Source organism: Aptenodytes patagonicus, chromosome 14 (assembly GCF_965638725.1).
Source record: "Aptenodytes patagonicus chromosome 14, bAptPat1.pri.cur, whole genome shotgun sequence".
NCBI lineage: Eukaryota > Metazoa > Chordata > Aves > Sphenisciformes > Spheniscidae > Aptenodytes > Aptenodytes patagonicus.
The window spans coordinates 386,203-410,008 of NC_134962.1; the positions used below are offsets into that span (position 1 = coordinate 386,203).

A 23,806-nucleotide genomic window follows, 5' to 3' on the forward strand; every position below is an offset into this window, starting at 1 on the left:
GCAGGGAGCCGTGGCTTCTCAGCATCCCTACAGGCCCCGGTCACACACCGCACTGCCGCCCCGTCCCCCCATGGCTGCGCTGTGCCCACACCACAGTGATGGCCGCATGGCCGCACTCTGGCAACAGCCTTCCTGGCCATAATCGCTGCCTCAGCCCCAGCTCGGAGGCTGCTAGCCATGTGCCGCTGGCTGCCTGTGGCCTTTGCCAGGTCACTCCGGCTTCCGCGCAGTGGCTGGCGGGAGGGGCGGGCAGCGTGCTTCCCCGAGCGCGACGGCGGGGCAGGCAGCCGCAGGGACCGCGTGCTCTGGATTCCCCAGCCTGCTGTCACTTCCCAAAACTGACTCACTCGAGAGCGCGAAGGGTCCCAGGGGAGTCTCGAGGGCAGAGACGAGGAGGCAAAGGTGGGGAGGGGATTTCTGGGCCCGGCTCCCCCAGGCCCGGCCTGGGAAGTCCCCCACAGCCCTGAGCACCGGCCGCGCAGAAGGATGCACTTGTGGCGCCAGGCTGCGAGCGCTCCCCGCTCCCGGCCCCGAGACAGCCCCGAGCGGCGCGGGGGTGACGGGGCCCGGTGTTCCCCGCCCGGCAGGAGCTGCTCAGGCGGGAGCCCTGGCGGGAGCCCCCGGCCCACGCAGCCTGCCTCGGTCCCAGTGCCCGCACAGCGGGGCAGGCCGGTGCCGGCGCTGCTGCTCGGCGCGGCAGCCCGGGGCCCCGCTCGCCGCGGGCAGGTCCTGGCCCGCGGGCGCCAGGCCGCTGGCACCGCCGCCGCCGCGGAGCCCGACCCTTGCACTGGGCGGGGGTGCGACGGCAGCGGCGGGGTCGCGGCCCGCCCCGCCCCAATCCCGATCCCGGTCCCGGTCCCGCCCCAATCCCGGTCCCGCCCCAATCCCGATCCCGGCCCTGGTCCCGGCCCCGGTCCCGGTCCCGCCCCAATCCCGGTCCCGGTCCAATCCCGGTCCCGGCCCCGGTCCCGGTCCCGCCCCAATCCCGATCCCGGTCCCGGTCCCGCCCCAATCCCGATCCCGCCCCAATCCCGGTCCCGGCCCCGGTCCCGGCCACCTCCCCCGCGCCCCGCCCCGCCTCCCCTCGCCTCGCGCGGGGTCTGGTGGCGCCACCCAGCGGCCTCGCCCGGCCGCCCTCCGCGGGACTACAGGTCCCAGCCCGCCTTGCGGCGGCGGCTCGCGGGGCATGCCGGGAGCCAGGTAAGGCGTGCAGCCCCGCGCGCCACGCCCTTGCCTTAGCAGGCATCGGCGGCGGGCGGTACGTCAGCGCGCCGCGCCGTAAAGCGCGAGGCGTCGCCGTCCTGCTGGCGCCCCCCCTCCACTTTGCGACGGCGCCGTGCGGCAGCAGCGGTTGGCGCCTTTGTCCTGGCGGGCGGCGGCCTGAGGCGGACCGGGCCCGGCGCGGCGGTAAGTCTGTCTGTGGGCGGGCGGGCGGCGGGGCCCCGCGGCTCCGGGGCTCCGGGCGGCGGGGCGGCTTTACGCGGAGCGCTCGAATAAAAGACGTACCACAGCAAACCTCACGGACGACTGAGTCCCTTCCCGGCCGCCGCGCCGGGCTGGGGCCGGGCCGGGCGTGCCCCGCGGCCTGCGGGCGGGCCGCGCCTCCGCCTCGCCGCGCGGCGCGTCCGGGAAGTGGTAGCGGGGAGCGCGGGGTCGCTGGAGCTCCCCTGCTCCCCCGGCGGGGGCGGCACCGGCCGCTTCCCGCGGTGGCCTGGGGCCGGCCGGTACGCAGGGTTAACGCAGCTGAACAGCGCCTCTTCCCCGGTCAAGACGCGCAACGGGCGATTTCGTTGTCGCCGTCGCGGCGTGCGCGGGGAGCGCAGCCCCCGGGAGCACCTGCGGCCTGGTGCGAGAGCGGTGGCCGCCAGCGAGGCGTCAGGCGCGTGGCTTTCCTCACCGCTGCTTGAGAAGGCTGTGAGTAGTGACAAGGGCAAGGGTGGGCAGCTGCGGTTTGAGCAGCCTGGCTCGCCTTCTCGCAGCGGCAGCAGGGTCCTCGGGAAGGAAGGTGAAAGCGTTCTCCGTGTTAGCGTTTTCCTCGTGGGCAGCTCTGCATCTGCCTGCTGTCCTGGGTGCAGAGGACCAAGGCGGGTGGGTGCTAGTGCTGCCCGAGAATGGCCCTCCTGGCCCCAGGCCTGGCATTTGGGGGTGCGGCATGGGGTGGCTGCCTGGCAGGGCTTGGCTCCGAGGTGCTGAGAGCTGCTAGCTGGTGCTGGGCAGGAAGCTTACTGCTCCTCAGCACTGCTCCTCAGCACTGTTCCTTTCTGTGGTGGCTGGCTTTATTTTTTTTGCCTTGCCCAGGAACAACTTCTTGCAGACTTCTGTGTAATGTTTCACTTGTGTCAAATTAGTTTCAACATCCCACTTGAGGTATGTCTTGCTTTCTGAAGCTGTAGCACTGTTAATAAATAACCTTGGTTTTAAATATAAGATTTTTAGGGAAACATGGCTTTAATTAACTTCCAGAAGGTTTATTGGCACGTGAGCTGACGCGGGCTGTCCTGTTGTAGGCACCTGCTCAGCCTGGCACTTGGTTTCTGCATGGGGGGTTTGGCACCTTTAAGCTGCCCAGGTGTGTAGTTGGCCTCTCTGGCTGCACTCGTAGGAAAAGACTTAATGTGGAAATTAGTCGTTCACCTGGTGTAGCGTGCCTAAAGCTGGGACAATATTCATTTATTCTGGTCTTATGATTACTAAATGGCCCTTAACTATGTAATCTACCAAGCAGAAAATGGTAAGAGGCAGTAAATGCTCTTATATGGAAGTTCTCTAGTAATTCAACCTGAGTGTTTGGGATTTATTGCTTTGTTTTGAAAGTGAGCTGCAAGTGGAAAAATAGCTCCCTGTTTTTCTTCATATGGAAAGCTCTTGCACCCTCTTCCCCAGGCACCCCCTACTATTCCCACCCTTAAGAAAAAGAAAAGGGAACTTCTTACTGCTTTTTATACGGAAAGTGAAATGTCCCGCCAGCAGCAACCAGTCTTGTTGACACCTGTTTGCTGTGTGTATACGTGACGTTCCGAGACGGTATGTGCAGGCCATGCTGCCTGAGCAGGTACTTGCAGGGGCTCCGAGTCCCCATCCCTGGTAGGGCTCGGAGCCCAGCTGGAGAAGGCTGTGACAACTGGATCCAACTTGGATGTCACCCTGCTCCAAATGGGAACTTGGACTAGATGGGTGTTTCCATGTTTTATAGCCACTTAAATCATTTTGGGAGAATTTTGAAAACTTCTGTCCCCTCAACTGATGAGGACTTGAGCTGCAGTAGCAGAACAGAAGGGAAGTCTAGTGCTTCTATACAGGAAAAAATGGGACAAGATTTGGTACTTCTGACTGGGAAGGTAAAACTGTGTGTGGACAAACTTACAGGAGGATTGAGGCAAATATGGTAGAAGAAATGACTTTTTTGTTTGATTTTGGTTTCGGTGTTGGGTTTTTTTTCCTCCTCCCTGTTATGGCAGTCTAGTTCATTTTAAAAAGTTTTAGACTGGGAGGTGTTCTCTGCCTCCCATCCCTGCAGTGTTTCCTGAAAGAAGGAGAAAAGTGATATGAATGTAAAGTTGATTGATTTAAAAAAAAAAAAACCAACCCCAAAATTTTTATGTCTCAGATTTGGAGTAGATATATTTTTCATGCTGGTTAAGTGTTGTAGAAGCATTTATGTAAAACTGTGTTATATTTTTGGATGTTTGATTTGTTTATTTAGAGGCTACTTTTAAATTGTAATGAATATAGGCTACTGTTAAGGGAGTATCTTGGTTGTAGGCATCTCATGATTAACAGTAGAAGTTTCTGCTGATATACTCAATTTCATCAACTTTCTTTTTCCAGGTTTCTTGCATGTTATAAACAGGAAAATCCCATCCTGCATTCCTGTAGAAGAATGTTTAGGAAGTATGGCAACTTTATTAAACAGTTTTCAAACTTTCAAGTTAATCTTGAAAGTTTCAGTGGTTTTCATTTTCTTTTAAGCTTTATGTAATGGTGACTTTTAAACCAGAAAGTATGAATCCTAGGTGGGGTTTGGAGGGGTTTTTTGTTGGCTTGGTAGAATTTGTGATGTTTTTTTGTTTGTTGGGGGTTTTTTGCTGTAATTCTTCGGGTAAGTTTGTGCAGTGAATGTTGCTGACTGCTCCAGCTTTTTCTGCAATAGTGTGGGTTAACGAAGTGTACTTTTGCTGTACTGGAGGAGATGAAGTAGTGGTACAGCATTTACATGGGGGTGGTTAAATTCCCAGCTGTGGACCCGCCTTCTGTGGGAGCTGACGTCTCTATGGGGACAAGGATATGCTGTTTAGTAGGGGTATGAATGAGAAACTGTGTTTTCTGGTATTGGAAAGCTAAGATTTCTCATTTAGTAAAGTGATCTGAGCGTGGTCACTTAAGAGCATTTAAGCAGTACTTCCTGATGTCTCATTCAAAGCCTGTATTGAAATATTTGGGTCCTGTTATGCAATGTTGTGATGAGTGTTTCCTTTCTGCTTATTAAAATATTGCATAAATTTCAACACTTCTTACCAGTGGACTGAAGAAATAGATATTACAACAATGGGTGTATTGAAAAGCTTAAAGTTAAGATGTTTTAGTGGAAAATGAGTTTTACTTGTATCTTAGTTTGGAGTTAAACCATTAAAACTTATCTGCAAAATAATTAGGTTTACTACCTTTCAGTATTACAGAAAAGCTCAACCAAAATGCTGTGGTATACGTTTTTGCCAGACCTCTGTATCCCTTGTATTAAGATTTCTCTGGAGTGAAGTTTGCGTCAAGCAGACCCAGTTGGCTTCTAGTCTGCAAAGCTGTTAAGTTTAATCTTGTTCCAGTTTAATTTTAATGTCATGGATTGAAATTATATGCATGGCCGTTTTTCTTTTTTGCGAAGAGTTGGATTTGGAACGAAAGCAAAATGGCTCGAGGACGCAAGAGCAATAGCATCAAACAGAGCGACTTCACTAACAGCACCAATCCTCAGGATTTAGAGAGAAGACTTTTTGTCGGCAATTTGCCCACAGACCACATGACTCGTGAAGAAATGGAAGAGATATTTTCAAAATATGGCAAAATCAGGGGTTAGTATATTATCTTATGCCTTTTTGTGGCTGGGAATTCAGTGAGAAATATAACATTCATGCTTGTCAAATGCTATTTGATGATAATGACAGGAGTGACTAATGTTGCTCCTAAAAAGTGACCTTTTAATGATAATTTTTTCTGCCTGCATTTTCTCTGAAAAAGTGATTCCTTCAGTACAGCTGAAACATAATGCCTATATATCAGCTATGTTTTAGCTTTTGGGGTTGCAGTGTGATGTTGCAATATTCTTTCAAGTGACTTCATAGTCTCTTTATCAAATCTTGGTCACTTCACGGGCTGTATTTTGGTCACTGCCTTGTCAGAAGGAGGTTGGTCTACAAAATATATTTCAGAGTCTCTAAGTCCTGCATTTTGATCCTGGTAGATTTGGTTTTCCCAGGAAACTTGCATAGTCGTTTCTGGGTAGAGCCCCTTTGCTTGTTCCTCTGGTGGGATTACCTGATGGCCTGGGTGCGGGTTAGTACTGTCCCTTAGTTGTAACCGGTCTTGCCCTGCTGTTAACTTTTCCAGCCCTCAGCATGTACCATGGCTATGGGTTCGTGCAGTATGACCGTCTAGAAGATGTCCAGGCCGCTCTGGACGGTGAGAAGGGTCGCCTTTATAAAGGGTATAGATTAGGTAAGGAAAACTGATCCGTGCTCTCCTACTGACCCTAGCATGCGTTCTGGTAGAAGGAGTGCTTTTGTTTTAAAGCTCTCTGGAAAGATCACTATGTGAAACTTGCCTGGCACTAGTCTAAAGTCACTTTTACTAGGTATGTATTTGCCTTCTGAGTTATTTGCTGTAAGTGCTGTGTGGTTCATCTGCAGTGTTTTCTCGTGCTACCTAGGTCTTACTCTGAACTTATTTTTATGTGTTAGTATTTGAAAAGCTCTCTTACCCTGTGTAAGAAACTGTCCAACAGGTAAGCCCTGGAAAGCAGTCATTGAAACCTCATACACTTAGTTTTAAAAACATTTGTAAAACTATATTGGGCTTCATCTTGACAGGTTCAGAGGAATTGGTCACAGCACTTAGCGGCTTCTTAAATAAGTAATCTTAACTTGGATTTTTTTGCACACATGAAATCAATCTGTAAGTAGTGCTATAAATACTAGGTGCTTTAAAAAGGCCATTTTCCTAAAGATGAAAATAATTCTGCTAAATATGCTGGGAGCAAACAAACAGAAATGAATGGTTAGAGATCTAAGAGTAATCTATTAAATGCAAGCAAAAAATGTACTTTCGAAGTAAACCTAACTAATTTAAAGAAAAACATTTTGACTTAGGAAGGGTTGAAAGGAGCAGTAAATAATGACTTGTGGAAAGGTGTGTGTACAGTAGCAAATACAAGCCTGAAGATGGAAATGGAGGCAAATAGACAAGGAGGGTAGAAGGATACAAGAAGAAATTATGGCCAGTATTGTCAAAGTCTAGAAGCTTAAATAGGAACAACTGCGGCTGTTTTAGAAGCTGAGGTGTAGCTGTCTGGAAATGATAAAATTTCTCACTGGAAAGGACCGCCTAATCTTCAGTTAATGTTTCTGCTGTCTATTTTTGAAGAGGCAGAGGGTGTTGTTTTTGATATAGTTTCCATTTCAGTAGGAAACTAAAAAAGATAAAACAGCAGCTACCAAAACTAGACCTCTCCAAAAAATTAAATCTAACATCTATCAGGCTTAGTGAAATGAAGAGCTGCCTAGGCTATTAATGTTGTTTTTCCACAAGCCTTGGAAAACTAGGGAGTTTCCAGGGACCTAGCAGAGCGCTGCGGATGTGCCAATAGGCAGCATAAATGGGATGAGCCTGGCATCAGCCCCTGATAACAAAGGGATTCTTTCACCTGACTCTCAGTGAGAAGTGAATTAATTAATGCCAATCAAACTAAATCCTGTCAAACTAACTTATGATACTGCAGGTTTTATGGCTGAAAGTAGCAGTGTTGATGTAAAAGACTTCTGTAAGATGTTTGATTTGATTAAGAAACTAGAACAATTAAAAATAACACAGGGTTAAATGGATTTCAAATTAATCTCAGCGTAACGTAGATGGAATTGCTCAGTGCTTTGAGTGGTGTTCTGGAAAAACTGATTCCTGGCCATACAGTGCTTTTATAAGTGACTTGGAAAGAAAACATACAATCATGTTTTAAAAAGAGAGAATGAAATAATGAAGATTGAGTCACTGATGGTGAAATGACCTGGACTTCTTCCTAAGCTGGATGGAGGCAGAACTGAGCTTTCAGTAAAGCCAAAAGGGAAGATCTGCACCTAGCAGAAGTGCTTCTGTCATCCTTAGCTGTACAAAACACAGATTTGTAAGTAGGGAGGTTTTGGCACTTGTGGGTTTTTGCTGCTGGAATACTGCGTTCAGTTCTGGTATGCCTGGTTCAAAAAGGATAATGCTAAATTGGAGAAGCCTCAGAAAAATCTGAAGAAGGCTTAAAGAGTTGAAGAACAAGCCCTAGCAAAAGCTTCAAGGTAAAGGAGTGATGTGATTTGTGTGTTACAGACAGACCTGGAGATAAGTGAGTTTTAATCTGGTAGGTGTAGGTATGACAAGTTCTTAAATGGAAATAAATAGTTTTCTTTAACAGCAAAGTAATTTACTTCTGGAATAACTTATTGGAGCTTTGGTGGTTTCTATGCTCTGAAGACTTTTAAATTGGAATTGGATGTTTTGCTAAAAGTTAAGCTCTAGTTCAATGCCACTGCTGCACTTGAGGTAGGAATGTGATTCAGGAAACTCTCGTCACCTGTGTTTATTCAGAAGGTTACACTGTATGGTTACAGTGGCCCTGTCATCTCAAAATCCTACAAGACAGAAGACTTTTTTTTTCTCGGAAGTTTTGTCAATGTTCAAATACTTAACCTGTAAATGCTGTTGGCATTAAATAAAATGTTATTAAATCTGTTTGTTTTGCACAAGAGAAGGATCCCTGTCAAAGGTGTTTTTTCTTCTAGTGAAATATTTTTGTTCAGATTTAAATACATTTTTTTAATTTGAAAGAAATGTATGGTATTGAGTGTAAAAATCATAATAGGTTTCTGCAATGGCATCTTAAAACAGAAAATAAAAATAATCTTAAACCAAAGAAAGCAGATAGTGTCTTGCTTAAAGGTAACACTTGACTTAAGGGGAAAAAGAATTTTCAACTAAAAAATAAATGCAAGTAGAACAGTTGCTTCAGTTATGCAGTCTGAGTATTAAATATAATTGCTAATAACACAATAAGGTAAAAGGCTTTGGGAGAGTTTAACTCCAGTGTTGCATTATACTAATACTTCCACAAATGCACAGAAATGTTTTCATATCTTTAATGAGTAAAACTGTGTAGGGAATAAATGTCCATCAAATTTAGTTTGTGACAGTAGACAATGCAGCTGTATTTGATCTTGGAGAGACTGCTTTGTGGTCTTGTGAATGTTGTTATGCTGCATTTGTAGTTAATGTTCAGATTGCACTTGCCTCTCTCCCCCCACAAAAAGAGAACACACTGCTGCTTGATTGACAACAAGAGCAAAATTAGAACTGTTCCCTTAATTCTAATTTTAATCTTGAAAGTAATGAAGGATAATTTGGGAAGTTACAGAAGATGTTAAGACTGAGTCTGCCTAAAGACATTGTGGCATGTTTATTCTCTTGCAAGGGCTTTGAAAGTGGTTAATGTAAATAACTAATAAGAAATTTTAATTGTTGATAGATTCTCAGGGAGCAGATATGTCCTTTTCCTTAAAAAGGCTCTCAGAGTAAAATGTCTGAAGTCATTTCTGTTTGTTCTTGCCCCCCTCCAGTACATTATTTCATCTTCAATCAGCTGTTACGGAAGGCTTTGTTTCTTTACAGTAGAACAATATCGGTCCCTGCCAGTTCTGGGCAACTTCACTTTTTCTGGTTGAGGACAAGACTCTTTCTTCAGCTCTCTTACTTCTTTGTATTTCACTTCATGGTGTTTTTCATGGAGATGCTCAGAAGCCAACCATTTTTCAAATTTCTGATCTGTTGCATCAGTTTGCATCACATTGACAGTGGTGTTTTGAATGCACCATGTTGACTTCATAAGGAGCTTGTGCTTCAGGCTCCTTGGATCCCGTTTCCTCAGTGGTGGAGGCTGTACAACTTAGTGCTGCAGCAGTCCCTTGGAAGGCAGTTGCATGTGCCACTTGAGAACCCTTGGATTATTTTCAACAAGGGTAGCGGCATGCTCCATTGAACAGGACTGGCTGTGAACTTAAGACTATGCTGGCCATCAGCTTCCTTTCTCGGAGGTTTTCAGACTCTGCTTTTTCTCCTAGAGTCCATGAGTCGCTTTCTGCTTGCTCATAGACTGCAGAAGAAAGAGGTTCTCTTATGGAATGAAGAGTCTGGATGTAGGCCTGAACGTAAAGGGTTAAAGCTTCACCCAAGCTGTCCACTCTATTTTGAAGTCAGAGAAATCCATGAAAATTTCATTATGTTGTACTATCTAAACTTAATAAAAAATTGTCAAAGTGACAATGTCTCTCTGCTGAATGGATTTTCTTGCACCATCTGGATGTTGTTGAGCTTAAGTTGCTTTCATTTGAATTGTGCTGATGATCTTTTTTTTGTTCCATAGCATTGAACAGATGGGTTGATTATTCTTTACAGATATTAATAAAGCAGTGGAAAGAAGAAATATGAATAAGGCTTCATCAAGGTCCAGTCCGGCACGAAGGTAAAGTACCTGGAAGCAGTGAGTTATACTAGGAAGGTCAGGCTTTTAGGGCATGAGCCCAGTGGCCTGTGCTAAATGTCTGTGTCTCTTCCCTACCACCACCTCCCCAGTCAAATGGAGATGCTCAAGCGAGACAGTCGGGACATGGCCGCTCCACCTCTAAGAGCCCTTCTGGCGCTGACACCTCAGGAGGCACGAGGGAAACCTCGTGTCTGCTGCTGTTACTACAGCTAAGCGTTATGTTTTGCAGCAGCACAGGTTGTAAGAGATTTGTGAGGAAGAATACACTTGATGTTTGCTCCTGCCTCAAGTATCAGAGAAGCTGAGGCATATCTAGAGAACGCCATGGGGCCGTAGCATTCCCAGTGCCATGCTGCAGAGGACTTCGGGATCTTGCCTCTTCTGATGTTGGAAGCTTCCAGTGCTGAAATGAGACTGGAAAAGAGCACGTGAGCGAAGCACAAGACAGAGCAAACTGTCTCTATTGCACTGTCCCGTCTGCATGTGAGCTTGCATTGTCAGTACCTGGAACCAGTCCCCTTCTGTGCAGTTAGTGATGTGTACCTGGCAGCTTCTCCTGGTTTCCCACCCCTCGGTAGGCACAGTGTGTGCAGCTCCTGCACATCCTCTGTGTGTGAAGTTACAGGCAGGTGGAGAAGATGTGGACTGTCCTGTCACAGGAAGACAACTTCAGTTTCCTTTCCATGGCATTACTAGGGAGCACACGAAGACATGCCCTGGTTACAGTTTGGTATAAGGCGTGCATTTTCTATGCCTATATTGTAAAGCTTTCAACACAAAGGAGTGTTAGGTGTTGGACTTGAAAGTAATCAAGCTCTCGTGTCTGGTGTGCTCTACTAGCTTGACCTGTTAAATTACCAAAAATGGGGAAAAAGTGCAACTAGCAAGACATCTACCAGCAAAAAACAGGGAATGAGTAGCTGCAGTTCTTGGCATCATCTAGGTCTTTTGTACGTTGTGTGCTTACCCTGCACAGAGCCAAATGCGCTTGCAGAGACCAGCGCGTGGGCATTGCCCGGGAAGTGCTTTGTGCACACAGCTGGGGGTTCCTGTTACAGATGCGGCAAGCCTTGGGCCTGGGCAGTGTCAGGTGTGCTCCGTGCTGGCATGAGGCCCCCAAGAATACTGCAAGTACATGAGCAGCAGGCACTGATGGCACATCTTTGGCCTCAGTGGCACTGCAGGTGTGTAACACTGAAGGCGCCGGGCAGCACTGCGGGTGTGAGAGGCAGGCACCTATGCCATGAGCGTTGGTCCTCAGACCACATTGCATAGAGACAAGCAATAGGCACTGATGCCATGGGCATTGGGACCTGTCTCATGCTGCATGAATGCAAGAGCAGATGCCCATGTCACGGGCCCTAAGGAGCGCTGGAGGTGTGGGCACCAGGCTGTGGATTGGACTACTGCCACGGCTGCCGAAGGCTTTGGTGCCACTGTGACAGGCACTGGATTCCAGCTGGCACTACAGACACCGTGGCCATCCCCTGTTGCTAGCATCAGGTCCCAAGCAGCACCATGGGCACAGGTGGTGATGAGGTCATGGGCAACGAGCCCTGGGCATGGCTGTGGGTGCACAGACAGCAGATGATGGACTCTGGACCACGCTGCAGGCATGTGGACGACAGCTGCTGATGCCGGGATGTGGAGTCCCATGCTGCGCCACAGGTGGTGGTGCTGGGCCAGCGGTACTGAGTCCTGAGCAGATGCGGGCAGTGGTGCTGACGCTGGAGGAGTTGGACTGTGGTGACAGAGGTGTGGAAGCAGAAGGCTGCTGTGCCTTCATGTTGCTGCCTCTGCAAGCAGCAGGGCAGCGATGCAGGTGCAAGAGCAGAGGAGACCCGCGCCACATCTGTACTTCTGTTGCAGTTGTGCGTTGTTCATTCTGGATCTTTTTGTCTCTGCAGATAATGAATGTGGCCTGTTCTGGTCACCCCCACTCCAGCTGGAATAAATGTCATATGCCAAACAATTACACTGCATCTGGCTGTTTTGCTATATAGTCTTACAGCTACAGAAAGATCAGTTACTCAATATACATTAGAGCAAATCAGAAATTTCCCTTGAGTTTCTGCCATCATTCATTGTAGGTTGGGGGAAGGGGGTAATGATGTGTCTCTCTCGTGGGATGTGGTTTCAATACAGATCACAAACAAAAAGCAGATTTGTGTGTCCAAGAGTCTGAAGGAGTTTACGCTTGTTTGTGTGCAAATACAGTGTTTCTTTTACAGGAGGAGACTATATATGCTCTTGGTGGCAACACTGTAGTTTGTCCCAAGATCTGTTTTGTATCTGACATAAAAATAGAGAATGCCAATGCTCCTGTGTATCCCCCAGCACAGCTGGGTGTCTAACCACCAAAGTCCATGCACAGACTCTGCACATCCATCTCGTTACTGTCCGCTTTACCTGGCACTGAACTTGGCCACAACTGACTTACTGCTGCCGCTGTTCTTTCCAGGTGACTACTATGTGAATGCGCTGTAGCGGAAGCAGACTTATGTTCTGCTTATCTTTCATAAACTAGATTAGGCTGGTAGAGGACTCTAAAAGTCTGTCAAGTTTTGGAAATAAAAAGATTCAAAAAGCTGGGTTTTTTTCCCATGGTTGTCAGTATCTTGGGGAAAGAACATTCCAAATACATGAAGCTCAGTAGTTTCTCTGCAAGATTTTTTTTTTTATGTTTGGCTTAGACTACGGTGAAAGTTGTTTTTTTTTCTGGAAAACAAAATATGACCTGGAAAAAAACCTACTGTTCTGGAAAAAGATGAAGACTGGAATGTTGTTATTCCTTGCCTCCGAAGACAGTGCAGTACAAAGTCTGAATGAGATGGATCATTCAGATGTGACAGAGAAGCCTGTTGCTGCTGAGGATGCCATGCTGATTTGGTTTAGTACCCTCTTAACGTGGAGCATCGTAAACTTAAGACTGGCTTTCTACGGAAACTATCCCTTCAAATCCAGGACACGGCTATCATTGCTTTCTGCTAGCAGCACAAACCCAACCACAACATGGAACCTACAGTGTCTTTGGTGACAACAAGCTCCTTTTTTAATTGTATGCCAATAACAAATTATTTCAGGTATTCTGCTGTCATTGACTAGTGAATTTAATGGATCCCTTGAATGCTCCTGGCTGTTGCATATTTGTGGGTATTAGGCTCCAGCACCTTGAATTCTCTCAAAGAATTTGCAAAAACATGTTTGGTAGATGATCCATGGCTGACGTTGGAGGCTGGAGGCCTTGAAACGGTAGTTTCTGAGGTGCCTGTTCACTTCTTCCACAGGTGCTCTACGCTTTTAGTGATGTTCCATTAAGGAGCTTTCTGGGTCTTGTTTGGCTATCATAAACATTGGAATTAAGAAGCTTCTCCAGGCTGCTTCAACAAATACGTTTTTTGGGCAATTGTTGCTGTTGTGGGATAGGAGGGAGGATTCAGCTGCTGAGAGAAGGGTCGTTTTGGCACCTCAGGTAAGAGATCTAGGGGTAACACTACTCATGTTGTTAGCAGTCTAATGGAATTTACCTGGTGTTTTCCTCAGAGAGCCATATGCCTATGGGGATGGCCGAGATGCCAGACGCGACCGCTCCCCTCTTCGGGGGAGCCCACGGAGAGACCCCAGAGATAGCAGGGATGGTAGAAATGGGCGAGATTCCAGAGACACTCGAGACATTCGAGCTAGAGACATGCGTGACGCCAGAGACCACAGGGACCCACGGGACCTGAGAGACCCACGGGATATCAGGGATCCAAGAGACTTGCGGGACCCTCGTGATGTTAGAGATCTTCGTGACCCACGGGAGCCGCTGTATGATCGATACAGGGATCCACGGGATATGAGGAATCCACGAGATGCGAGGGATCCACGGGATATGAGGGATCCACGGGATATGAGAGACCCTCGGGACCCTTTGTACAGGTAATTTCCATGGGATTGTATTTGCCAACATGTTTTTATGGCGATCCTGCCTCAATGGCTGCACTGGTTTGAGTGGTGTCAGGTATTTAAGATAAGGAGATTGCTCTGCTCTGGCTGGGGGCAGTTGGGTGCCTGCTTTGTGTCTTGTGGGGAGCAGGTGGGTACTTCAGAAATTAAACTTGAGGTCAAGATCTGTGCATGATGCGTTGGCAAAAGTTATTGCCTGAGATTGTGCTGGAGCATGGAAACCCTTGCTTTTTCTGTAAATGTTGCAGACGAGATGAAGCTTATGACCGTTACCTTCGCCTTGAAGACTACTATCGGCGGAAGGATGACTCTTACTACGACCGTTACAAAGAGCATTTTGATAGAGCACCAGTGAATTCAGAAGGTAAGTACTTGTAACATTATGATAGGCAGATTCACATCCTTCCTCTGGGAGGATGCGGGAGATGCCTGCAGTGCTGAGTGCGTTGCGTTCTGTGATGCTTCGAGCAGGTCCAAAGGGCACTATTTGTTCTGTCCCTGTGGCTTGCTTTCAGACCGTTTGAAGCGTGAGGAGCGGCGCCGAGAGGAGCTGTACCGTCAGTACTACGAGGAAATCAAGAGACGTTTTGATGCAGAGAGACCTGTGGATTGTTCTGTGATAGTGGTGAATAAACAGACGAAGTAAGAAAATAGTTATGACCGACTTTATTATTGCATGGTAGAAGAAAATGGAATTAAACTTAGTCCTTCCTTGAGGCTGTTTGTCTTACAGGTTGCTCTTGAGGAGTGTGGCTTTAGAGCCCTCAGAATGCTACAGCTCCTGTTGCTGTTCTAAGAATGTATGTTGATGAGATGGAGAAATGTTGTATCTTGTGCTTTACTTTTATTTCCTTTCTGTTCACCTATCACTATACCTTCTCCTCATACTTTTCTACCTACTCTTCATATCAGCCTACTGTCATGACAGGTTATAGTGGCCTGTACTTGCTATTCATGGGTTGAACGATACGGAACTTATTAATATGTGCCAACCAGCAGATAGTACAGAGCAGTTGTCAGGGTGGAGTCGTGGGGGTGTTCGTTTCAGAGCTCCTGTCAGATTGGTTACTAGGTCAGATACCAGTCAATACTGTTAATCCAACGTGCAAGAAGTAGAAAATCACTGCTGAAAGTAGTCATGAATGATACCAAAAGCATGTGTAAGTAGTAACCAGGGCGATCTCATGTGGCAGTCAGAACACTTACTGAGGTGTCCGCACTCAAACACGGTGTGTCTTTTTATTGTGCTAAATGCAAGATTGTTTATCTAGAAACAAAAATGCAGGCCATCCCTATAGAACGGTGTGCTTTCTCTTGGAATGTAAGGACTTAAAAGAATTTTAGGAGTCAAAGGGACTTGTATCAAAAATGTTAGTATGTCCTTAGTTTGAAGAGCGGGCGCTGTTTGGGAACAGAGGGGTACACCTATGCCTGGTACAGTGGGAGGGGGGCCTGTAATGATGGCACCAGTCTGATGTCTATATCTTTACAAATAAATACATCGAAGAATAGCAAAGATGTAAATAAATCGTAGATCTGGGTTGGGGTCTGAAGAAAATGTTTGTCAAGGGGAAATGTAAAGCTCTGTCTCCTTAGCCCTTCGGAAGAAAGATCAAGAGTTGCTTTTATTTAACTTTGCTATATCTGTGAGGCAGAAAGAGCTGGCGCTTGACTGATCTGGTGGTAGAAGACAGAACAGGAAATGGGAACAAGGGAAGCGGTGAAACTAGAAATACACTTCTGTGGTTTGCTTTTAATGGAGTTGATTACCTATTGGAACAAATCTTGAAAGGAAATTTTAGATTCTTTATCCCTTGGTGACCAAAAGTCTTTAGAAGATATTCTAATAGACCACAAATTATTGTATTTGATACAGTGAGAATTTTTTTGTGCAAGAGGATCAGCTTAATATCCTAAGGATCGTTTTGGTCTGTAACAGCTACAAACCTTAAGAGCTGGAGCATGTTAATAAATCTTGGGAATTGAAGTATTGATGTCAACTAATATAGACCTGTTGAAAAATGACTCCCAGATAACTTAGATACACAATCGGTATAACTTAGAAATCCTTAAAAAGACAGTTGGCAGGGGGGAGCAGTTTTAGTCACCATTACAATGTTCGCATCCAAAGACGATAAATTGAACCTCTTTCAAAAGGTGTGGGTGCACACAGACTAAATTTCTCAGAACGCATATGCGGTCAGTATTGCAGTTTTGGTGCTGAGTATAGTAAGCTTAAAAAAAGACTTGAAAACTTTAAGCTCAGCCATGTGAGCTATGGTTTGTGTTTGGAATGGGAAGTCTGCAGGACAGTGGATACAGGAACAGTGGATCCATAGATGCTGTGTTGATACTGGGTTAGAGCAGAAAGCAGCTAGTAGAACGAAAGAGCAAGAGAAAATGTATTTGGAACTCAAATGAATGTTTATGGATTGGTAGTTATCCTCTGAAAATTAATCTTCAAGTCCAGAAGTTGGTCTGTGCTACAGTGAATTAGGATAAGGCACATTTGAACAGTTAAGATACTGAACATAGCACAAGTAACTGACTTCTGTAGGTTAGCTGCTCTGCTGTGTATCCCTTAGATCTCTGCAGGCATAAATTACCTCACTTAATGAGTTCAGTTTAAACATATTTATATGCAAGCAAATTTATAATAATGTAAATCCCTTTGCAAACACTGTTTCTCAGCTAAGCTGAGGCTTGATTTGTAATCTATTTCAGTTAAACTGAAATGACTGATTCAGATCAAAATAAGGGTAGGATATGGACTTTTATATTATTGTAATGAGATTGCTTAATACTGTCCTGTTAAAGACTATGAAGTTGGGCAAGCCATCAGAAAAGTGAATCTGAGATGACAGAGAGGGTGAATGTGCCAGGGTTTCTGTTTCTGTATGTGACTGACTTGTTAAACTCTGCTGGCTTTGCTTTGTGGTAGGGAGTACGCGGAGTCAGTGGGGCGGAAGGTGCGGGATCTGGGCATGGTAGTGGACCTGATCTTCCTCAACACAGAGATGTCACTGACGCAAGCCCTGGACGATGTGAGCAGAGGAGGGTCTCCTTTTGCCATTGTCATCACCCAGCAGCATCAAGTTCACCGCTCTTGCACTGTTAACATCATGTTTGGCACCCCACAAGGTACTGAGGTCTCAGTAGGCTGTGTAGCTCTGTGGTCACTCTGAACCACGCAAAGTGCTGCTTTAGAACACTGTCTTTCAAGCAGAATCCCACAGGACAAAGTTCATCCTTGCTGTGACATAAGTAGTTATTAATGACTTGACACCATGTCATAAATGTGAATATCATTATTTACAAGTTTCCATAATGCTTTATTTGTCCCTTGTCCAAAGGACTGTCTAATTTCTACCAAGAGAGAATCTCGGCTGTGTTCTTAGCACCTAACATTACCAGCCTTTGCATCTTAGGGCAAGTCATGAACCCCAGCTCTAGAAATGACTGCATTGCCTTGGTAGATTTCTGAGTAATACCAGTCCAACCTCAGTTTATCAGTTGTTGCTCTCAAAGAGAGCATGTTTGGAATGTGACAAATTACAGGACAGATTTTAAAACCAATTGTGATCTAAGGAAAAGCGTATTTGGTCAAGGTAAAGATCTGATTGTGAAACTGGGAAGAGTTATAAAAAGATACAACTATAAAGTGATTTGGTGTGCGTGCTCCACCTTTATAGCATTTTAGCACCATTTACACTTGTCACATCAGTTTCCATCTCAGGGTGTGACGTGGTTGTTGTGAGTGTGAGGGTGGGTGTAGGTATTAAAAAAAGGTCTTGCCAGAATGTGATCTCGGAAAGCAGCCTTTTGCTCTGATCAGGTTATTTCTCCCTTATTGTGTTCTCAAGTAATGTTTTGTGAGGTGCATCTGGGAGAGTAAACTTCTGAAAGCACAGTCGCTGGTTTTTGTGTGCTTACTGACTGAATAAGCCCAGTTTCTTTTAACATCAGATGCAGATGTGATAGGAGGGTTCTCTTATTTCCTGCACAAATATAGCTCATGGACACTTTCACTGGGCTTTCCACTGCCCTTGGTTTTGGTTTTAACTCCTTTGGTTTAACACCTGTCCTCCCACCAAAGCTTCTCTTCTTCTTTACTGGATCTAACGGTGTATCAAATCTGGTAAGAACCCCAGTCATTAGCTCATCCACAGCTCTTTCTAGAGATTACATACACTCACTTGAACTGCACACGGCCACCTTTCCCTTCACATTAGTTTCAGGGAACTCTTTCACAACTTGTGCAAAGCGTAATGTGAAAATGAACCCCAGTTTCCTGTTAAGAGGAAAAGGGTGGCAGGATTTGATGATCTGCAGGTGTGAAAAGTGCCCAGAGCTTTGGGCACTTTTTGGAAGGTAAAGGCCTTCTCTTTTGCTCTCCCTGCTTAAATCTGTGTTCAGGGGAGTATTTGCATGTGTGCTTTGTGAGGTGGAAATAATGACCTCAAAAACTTTAAAAGGCAAGTGCAAAAAAAAAAAAAAGTTGGAATTGACCATTATTCATTGTATTACAGAAGAACTTGATTGCTGCTTATTGCCCCAGAGTAGTAAACATAAGCAGTAATGTGGCATTGAGCCAGTACTTGTTTCCTCCCCATATCCTGCATGCGCACACACTATATTAAGGCATTGGCAGTACAGAACCAAAAAGTATTCCCATCACTGTCCTGCTCTGGGAAGCTTTAGCAGCCTTCAGAGGGCAAGTTTTGGATCTGTCCAAAGCTTTAGCAATAGAGTGGCTGGAACCGTCTCCTCTTGGAGCACGGAGAATTTATGTGAGAGGTACAGGGAGCTGCTTTCCCTTTTAATTGGGTTAGGGGCAAGAAAGATATTTCTTGGACTGATACGATATCTTCTCAGAGCCCTCAGCTATGGAAGAAAAGGATGGCCTTGCTGGGAGATAGCCTTGAGCCTTCTGTTGGCTTAGGAAATTGAACTGTTGCTGTGTGCCTAGGAAGCTTCCCAAGTCTATGCTTGCAATCCCAAAGCAGTGCCTGCCTGCTGAATGAGATGTGCTGGTGTGTGTGAGGCAAGGCACCTCCTGTTCACATCACTTTGGTTTACTTAAAAAGTTTCTTTTCCTTGTGCAGAACACCGCAACATGCCCCAAGCTGATGCCATGGTGCTGGTGGCAAGGAATTACGAGCGCTACAAAACAGAGTCACGGGAGAAGGAGCGCGAGGAAATTGCCCGGCAGGCTGCCAAGATGGCAGATGAAGCTGTTCTGCAGGAGCGGGAGCGCCCACCCCCCGTCGAGGAGGGTGTCAGAGGAGGTCACCCTCCAGGGATTCAGACTCTTTTGAACCTGCTGGCAGACAATCGCTATCTAACTGCTGAGGAGACTGATAAAGTAATTAATTACTTGAGAGACCGGAAGGAACGGTTACTGAGGGGAAGCACTGATTCTCTGCAGGGTAAGTTTCTCAGCCCCAGGCAAGACTATTAATCAAATGGTTTGTGGGCCCTCTGGGCTGGGACCCGAAAACAGTCCTGGGACTGCAGAGGAGTCCTGGTGTCGTAACTTCCTCTCACGGCGCCTCATTTTATTGAGATGGACGTGTCCTTGGGAGTCCTGAGATGATTCAGATCTTTCATGTGAAAGAACTTTTATATTGGATTCTCTCAGGGAAACCATGGGACTGCCATAACTGGTTTGGCTGCTGCACAAAGGGCAACAGTTCTGCTGAATGGTTTGAGTTCCCCAGAGCTGCACTGCTCTCCTGTTCAGAGGGTGGGTATTCATTGATGCTTGTGTCTTTGGTAGCTGTTTCACTAGTTTTCTTTAGGTGCCCCTTCAAGGGCATTTGCAGAGCTTTAAACCTCTTTCCTTTCTTTCCCAGCATCCATGTCAAGACAGTCTTTGGGGGCACCTTCAGGATCATCTCTGGGTAGTCAGTCCAGCCTTCCAAGCTCTCAGGCTCATCAGGGTTCACAGCCTCTGGTCTCTGCTCCTTCTGTTCCAGTGTCCTCTTCTAATCCTCAGCAGGAGCTTCAAGCAAAAATCCTCAGTCTCTTCAACAGCGGGGCGGCAGCGGCAGCAGCTGCAGTAGCAAACAGCAGTTCTGCAGCCTCTGCGGGCACTTCGGGTGGCACTCCGAACCAGAACTTTGCTAACATGGCCAGCGGTCAGGCCCGGTCAGCACAGATGAGTGCTGGAAATTTAAACCAGGCTCAGCAGAGATTGCAGACTCCAAGCACACAGCTTCCTGCTCTCCAGGGCCCTTCAAGAAATGCAGGTCCAAGACCTGGAGCTCCTCCACAAGCTCAGTCACTCTATGGTCAGCACCAAAATCGCCTCCCTGCACCTGGCAATGTACCTGCTCAAAGGCCAGTATCTTCTGGTATTAACTTTGACAACCCTAGTGTACAGAAAGCCTTGGACACCCTTATCCAGAGTGGTCCTGCACTCTCCCACCTAGTGAGCCAAACTGTGGCCCAGGGGCGAGCAGGGTCCTCAGCCCAGCAACCTATGGGTTCCTACCAGCGACACTATTAAAGCTGAGCTGTCAGGCCCTTTCCCCTTCCCTTTGCCATTCCATACTTACAGCTGTTTAAAGAGTCTCTTGTCCTTGACATGGGACAAATGCCCCTGGATATGCATGTCCTCTCCACTTTGGCGAGAGTGTACCCCCAGTGGCATTGTTGCTGACTGTTGCTAGCGCTGCCCTTCCTCACCTTGGTCTGGTTAGCAGTGTTTGGACAAGTATGCTCTATTTTCTCAGCGGCACGGTGTGCTAAGAGCCGCTTTGGATAATCGGTTGTTTTGTCCAGTCCCAGAAGCTGCTGCAATGACAGTCCTTCTGCATTTTCCTCTCTCCCAGTAGCTGGTGCATCTTCACATTGCGGTGCAGTCTGGTCTCACTGAACGGTCTTAGTATAGTTTTGGGTCAGTGGTTTTGAGGAAATAGGGGACCGAACAGGGCGGTACACTGACTGGGCCTTCTTGGAGACCCACCTTTTTGGAATGGGCACTATTTTTCTTTGGATTTCTTTTTTTATTTCTTTTTTTAATAGCATATAAGCCAGTTGGAAAGTACAGTGGTAGCGCTAGCAGCTGAACTCATGAAGCACATGCCTGACCACTACTCAGTAACCCAGGACCGTGCTGTTTGGTCCTTCCGTAGCTGGACTGTCATGTCCTGGCAGAGTGAGGCAGAGAAACACTCCTCACCTTGCCCAGCTCACAGAAACTGGCAGCTTTGGCCTGAGTACTGTGGCAGATCTGAAACACGAGCTTCCAGCCAAGGCAGAGATTTCAAATGGTCTGTCAATTTTCCTAACACCAAGTAGTCAGTGTTAAGATCAATCTGTTAAATTTGGTGTATAAATTTCCTTTTCTTATAATCTTGCTTTGGGATGGTTGGTTACTGTAGCCCAACAGCTCAGTCGCAGCCACGCTGATGTGCTGCTGGCCCTCCCTTGGGAATGCCTGCAACCAGTTACCAGGTGGTGAATGTCTGCTCTCTGAAACTTCATCTCGCTGTTGATGGGTATTTTGTCCATCTAAGGTGCAGAGGCAGTGCCAAGATGCAATACCATAATTTTATACATTTTTTTCAACACTTTGGTAGCTGTAGCGGACAGTTGAGTGGAAAATCGGACAGTGATTCTTCACCGTGTTTTTAACCAGTAACATACTTTGATACCAGAATACAAAACATCTCTTAACTATGTGGTCCTCCCCATCACAGCCTTCTTAGAGTCTGTAGGCTTCCTGCAGAGAACCGAAAGAAACTAAGAAAGCAGTGTTCTTGGAGCAGAGGATTTTCTTTGTCCCAGGTGGTTTGTGTTGTAGCATTCTCTCTGTGCTGTTAACAAGAGGACATTACTTTTTAATAAAAAGGCAGGAAAAACGTTTTGTTGCATTTTTGACACTTGACAGCTTGAGTACTACTGGAATACATTATTCCACTGCATTTGCCATTACTCTCTTCTTCCAGATAAGCTGTGTCAGACGCTGCCCAGCGCTGTATGCTAAGCAGAAAGCATACAAACCTTGCTGTGACCTGCTATGATAATATTGTAGTCTGTCTCAGTTTATAACCGTTTGGTTTTGCAGTACCTCACAGATACTTCCTCTCGCACAGTGGACTCGGACGATCTCGGGCAGAGCAGCCCACGTGCCTGTTGAGGGACCCGTGCGTTGGAGCAGTGTGTGGCAGGGGCCAGTGTGAGAGATCCGAAGCCTCTCCGGCTGCTGGGGGTGGGAGGGGGTGCACTCGGGCCAGCAGCGATCTGGTCCGGTATCTGTGCTGCAGCTGCTGTTAGTTGTGCGGCTGCTGCGTGAAGTTAGGGTTACAAGTCCCTGTGCGTTTAGCACTGGCCTTCCTTGACTTCGTGCTGCCATTACTACACAACCTGAAATTGGATGGAAGTATGTCTGTCTTCCATCTTTCTTCCTCCAGTCTCTTTTTGTTTAGATCCCTTTCTCCATCTCTACAACCCCGCAGGCAAGTAAAGCATCTTTGCTGGGGTGATCAGAAATTTGCATGAGCTTAAACAGGGGAACTGTGGCACTTGGGAGAGGCTGTTCCTCTCCTGATGTTTTGCTTCCTCTGCAATCTGCTGCTCCCTGTTGGGGCTTGCTCCTTGTTAGGGAAATGGTAGCAGCCAAGTGCAAAATAGCTGTGGAGACCCTGGAAGCAAGCGAAAACTCCCCATGCAAGTAGTGAAGGATGTAATAAAATCATTTATTGCATTTTGTGCAGACAGGAGTCTAGAAAAATGAACACAGTTAAAGCAGTAAAGCAGTAACAGGGAGCATTCAACAGCCGAGGAGCCACTCCTCCATTAATACCTGCACAGAGAACACAGGGTCTGTACTGAGGCGGCCTAATGCACAATACTGAAACACTCACAGAAATTAAATGCAAGCCTAATACTCTTTTTTTTTTTTTTTTTGTTTGCAACCTGTTTTATTTACAAGGTTTTAAACTTAATTGCATTGCTCTGCACACAGATTCTCTAAAACACAAAGCATACTAGGTCACTACATGTCTACTGAAATATTGCACTCGAATAAAAGTCACTTGAATGGACGTAGAACATCTAGCTACAGTGATTAAAAGATTATTGAATGAACTGACTTTGTGATAACATTCATAACAAATATATTGCACATGTAGCACAGAAAGTGTTGTAACCAGCAAATCTCAGACCTTTTGGTCTTTCTGCTAGTTTTTAGTCCTGCTACACAGAGGAGGGTCTTGACTCTTCTAGTGCAACTCTTACCCTTGTGCAGTATCTAGTGCTTCCTCTTGCCCAGCCACGGACCAACACTGACCCAGACTGGACGCTGCCTGTGCCTCCTGTAAGTGCTGTCTTGTGGCTTGTGGCCTGTGCCGTGTGGTGGCTGCAGTGACGTGAGCTGCTGCGCGTGGGGGCCTGCGCCTGCCCAGCTGAGGGGGATAGGGCAGCTCTCTGCTCAGTGCTCCCGCAGCAGGAACTGGAGCATACACCATCACCAGCCCAGTGCTGCATGCTGGCCGAATGTGGCTGTGGGTACGCGTGCTCCCTACCTGCTGCAGGCCATGCTGCCATCCCACCGTCGGGGTGGATCGTGTCTGCTCAGCGCTGCTCCCAGCAGCAGCCTGCCTGTGAAAAAAACTTGGGGGTCAAGACCTTCCTGTCTGGAACTAAAACCAAAACGTGTCTGCGCATGTGCCAAGGAGGAACTTGCATGTCTACCAGAGGAGGACACTGTCTTCACCAAGGTGGAACGGCAGAAGGGTGCTCCACGGGGAAACAACACTCACAGAGGCCAAACGTGCAGGGCTGGGTTTGTAAACTAACATGCAGTGCTGTCTGCTAAAACTGGCCCTCTCCAGCCAACAGCAAGCAAGAACTCGCTGTGGAAACCAGCACCTTTCTTGCCACAGCCAAATTTTGCCTGGCAGGGGTGTTGAGGCAGCCCTGGCTCTGTCTAGAGCTGTGCCCCTGCTCTTGCTGGAGGATGAGGAAGGGAAACTCCTTGTTTCAGCAGTAGTGATGGAAAGGGCTCACCTTCCTGCTCCCTGGGGGAGCCGGGACCGCAGCTTTACCATGGGGGGTTGAAGT

At 47.0% G+C, this 23,806-nt stretch overlaps 1 protein-coding gene across 5 annotated transcripts; it reads left to right on the plus strand.

The window, feature by feature from the left end:
- Positions 1-1,351: 1,351 nt before the first annotated feature.
- Positions 1,352-21,603, plus strand: NCOA5 (nuclear receptor coactivator 5). Of its 5 annotated transcripts, none has more exons than XM_076351995.1 (10): positions 1,352-1,407; positions 4,880-5,066; positions 5,602-5,709; positions 9,700-9,766; positions 13,331-13,708; positions 13,984-14,099; positions 14,251-14,377; positions 16,677-16,876; positions 18,841-19,164; positions 19,591-21,603. In XM_076351995.1, the coding sequence occupies exons 2-10, from the start codon at positions 4,904-4,906 to the stop codon at positions 20,244-20,246; spliced, it is 2,139 nt and encodes a 712-aa protein (XP_076208110.1). In that variant the 5' UTR covers positions 1,352-1,407; positions 4,880-4,903; the 3' UTR covers positions 20,247-21,603. The 5 variants fall into 5 exon arrangements, with proteins under 5 accessions (XP_076208110.1, XP_076208113.1, XP_076208112.1 ...); XM_076351996.1 differs by lacking the exon at positions 1,352-1,407 and adding an exon at positions 1,858-1,914; XM_076351998.1 differs by lacking the exon at positions 13,331-13,708.
- Positions 21,604-23,806: the final 2,203 nt, after the last annotated feature.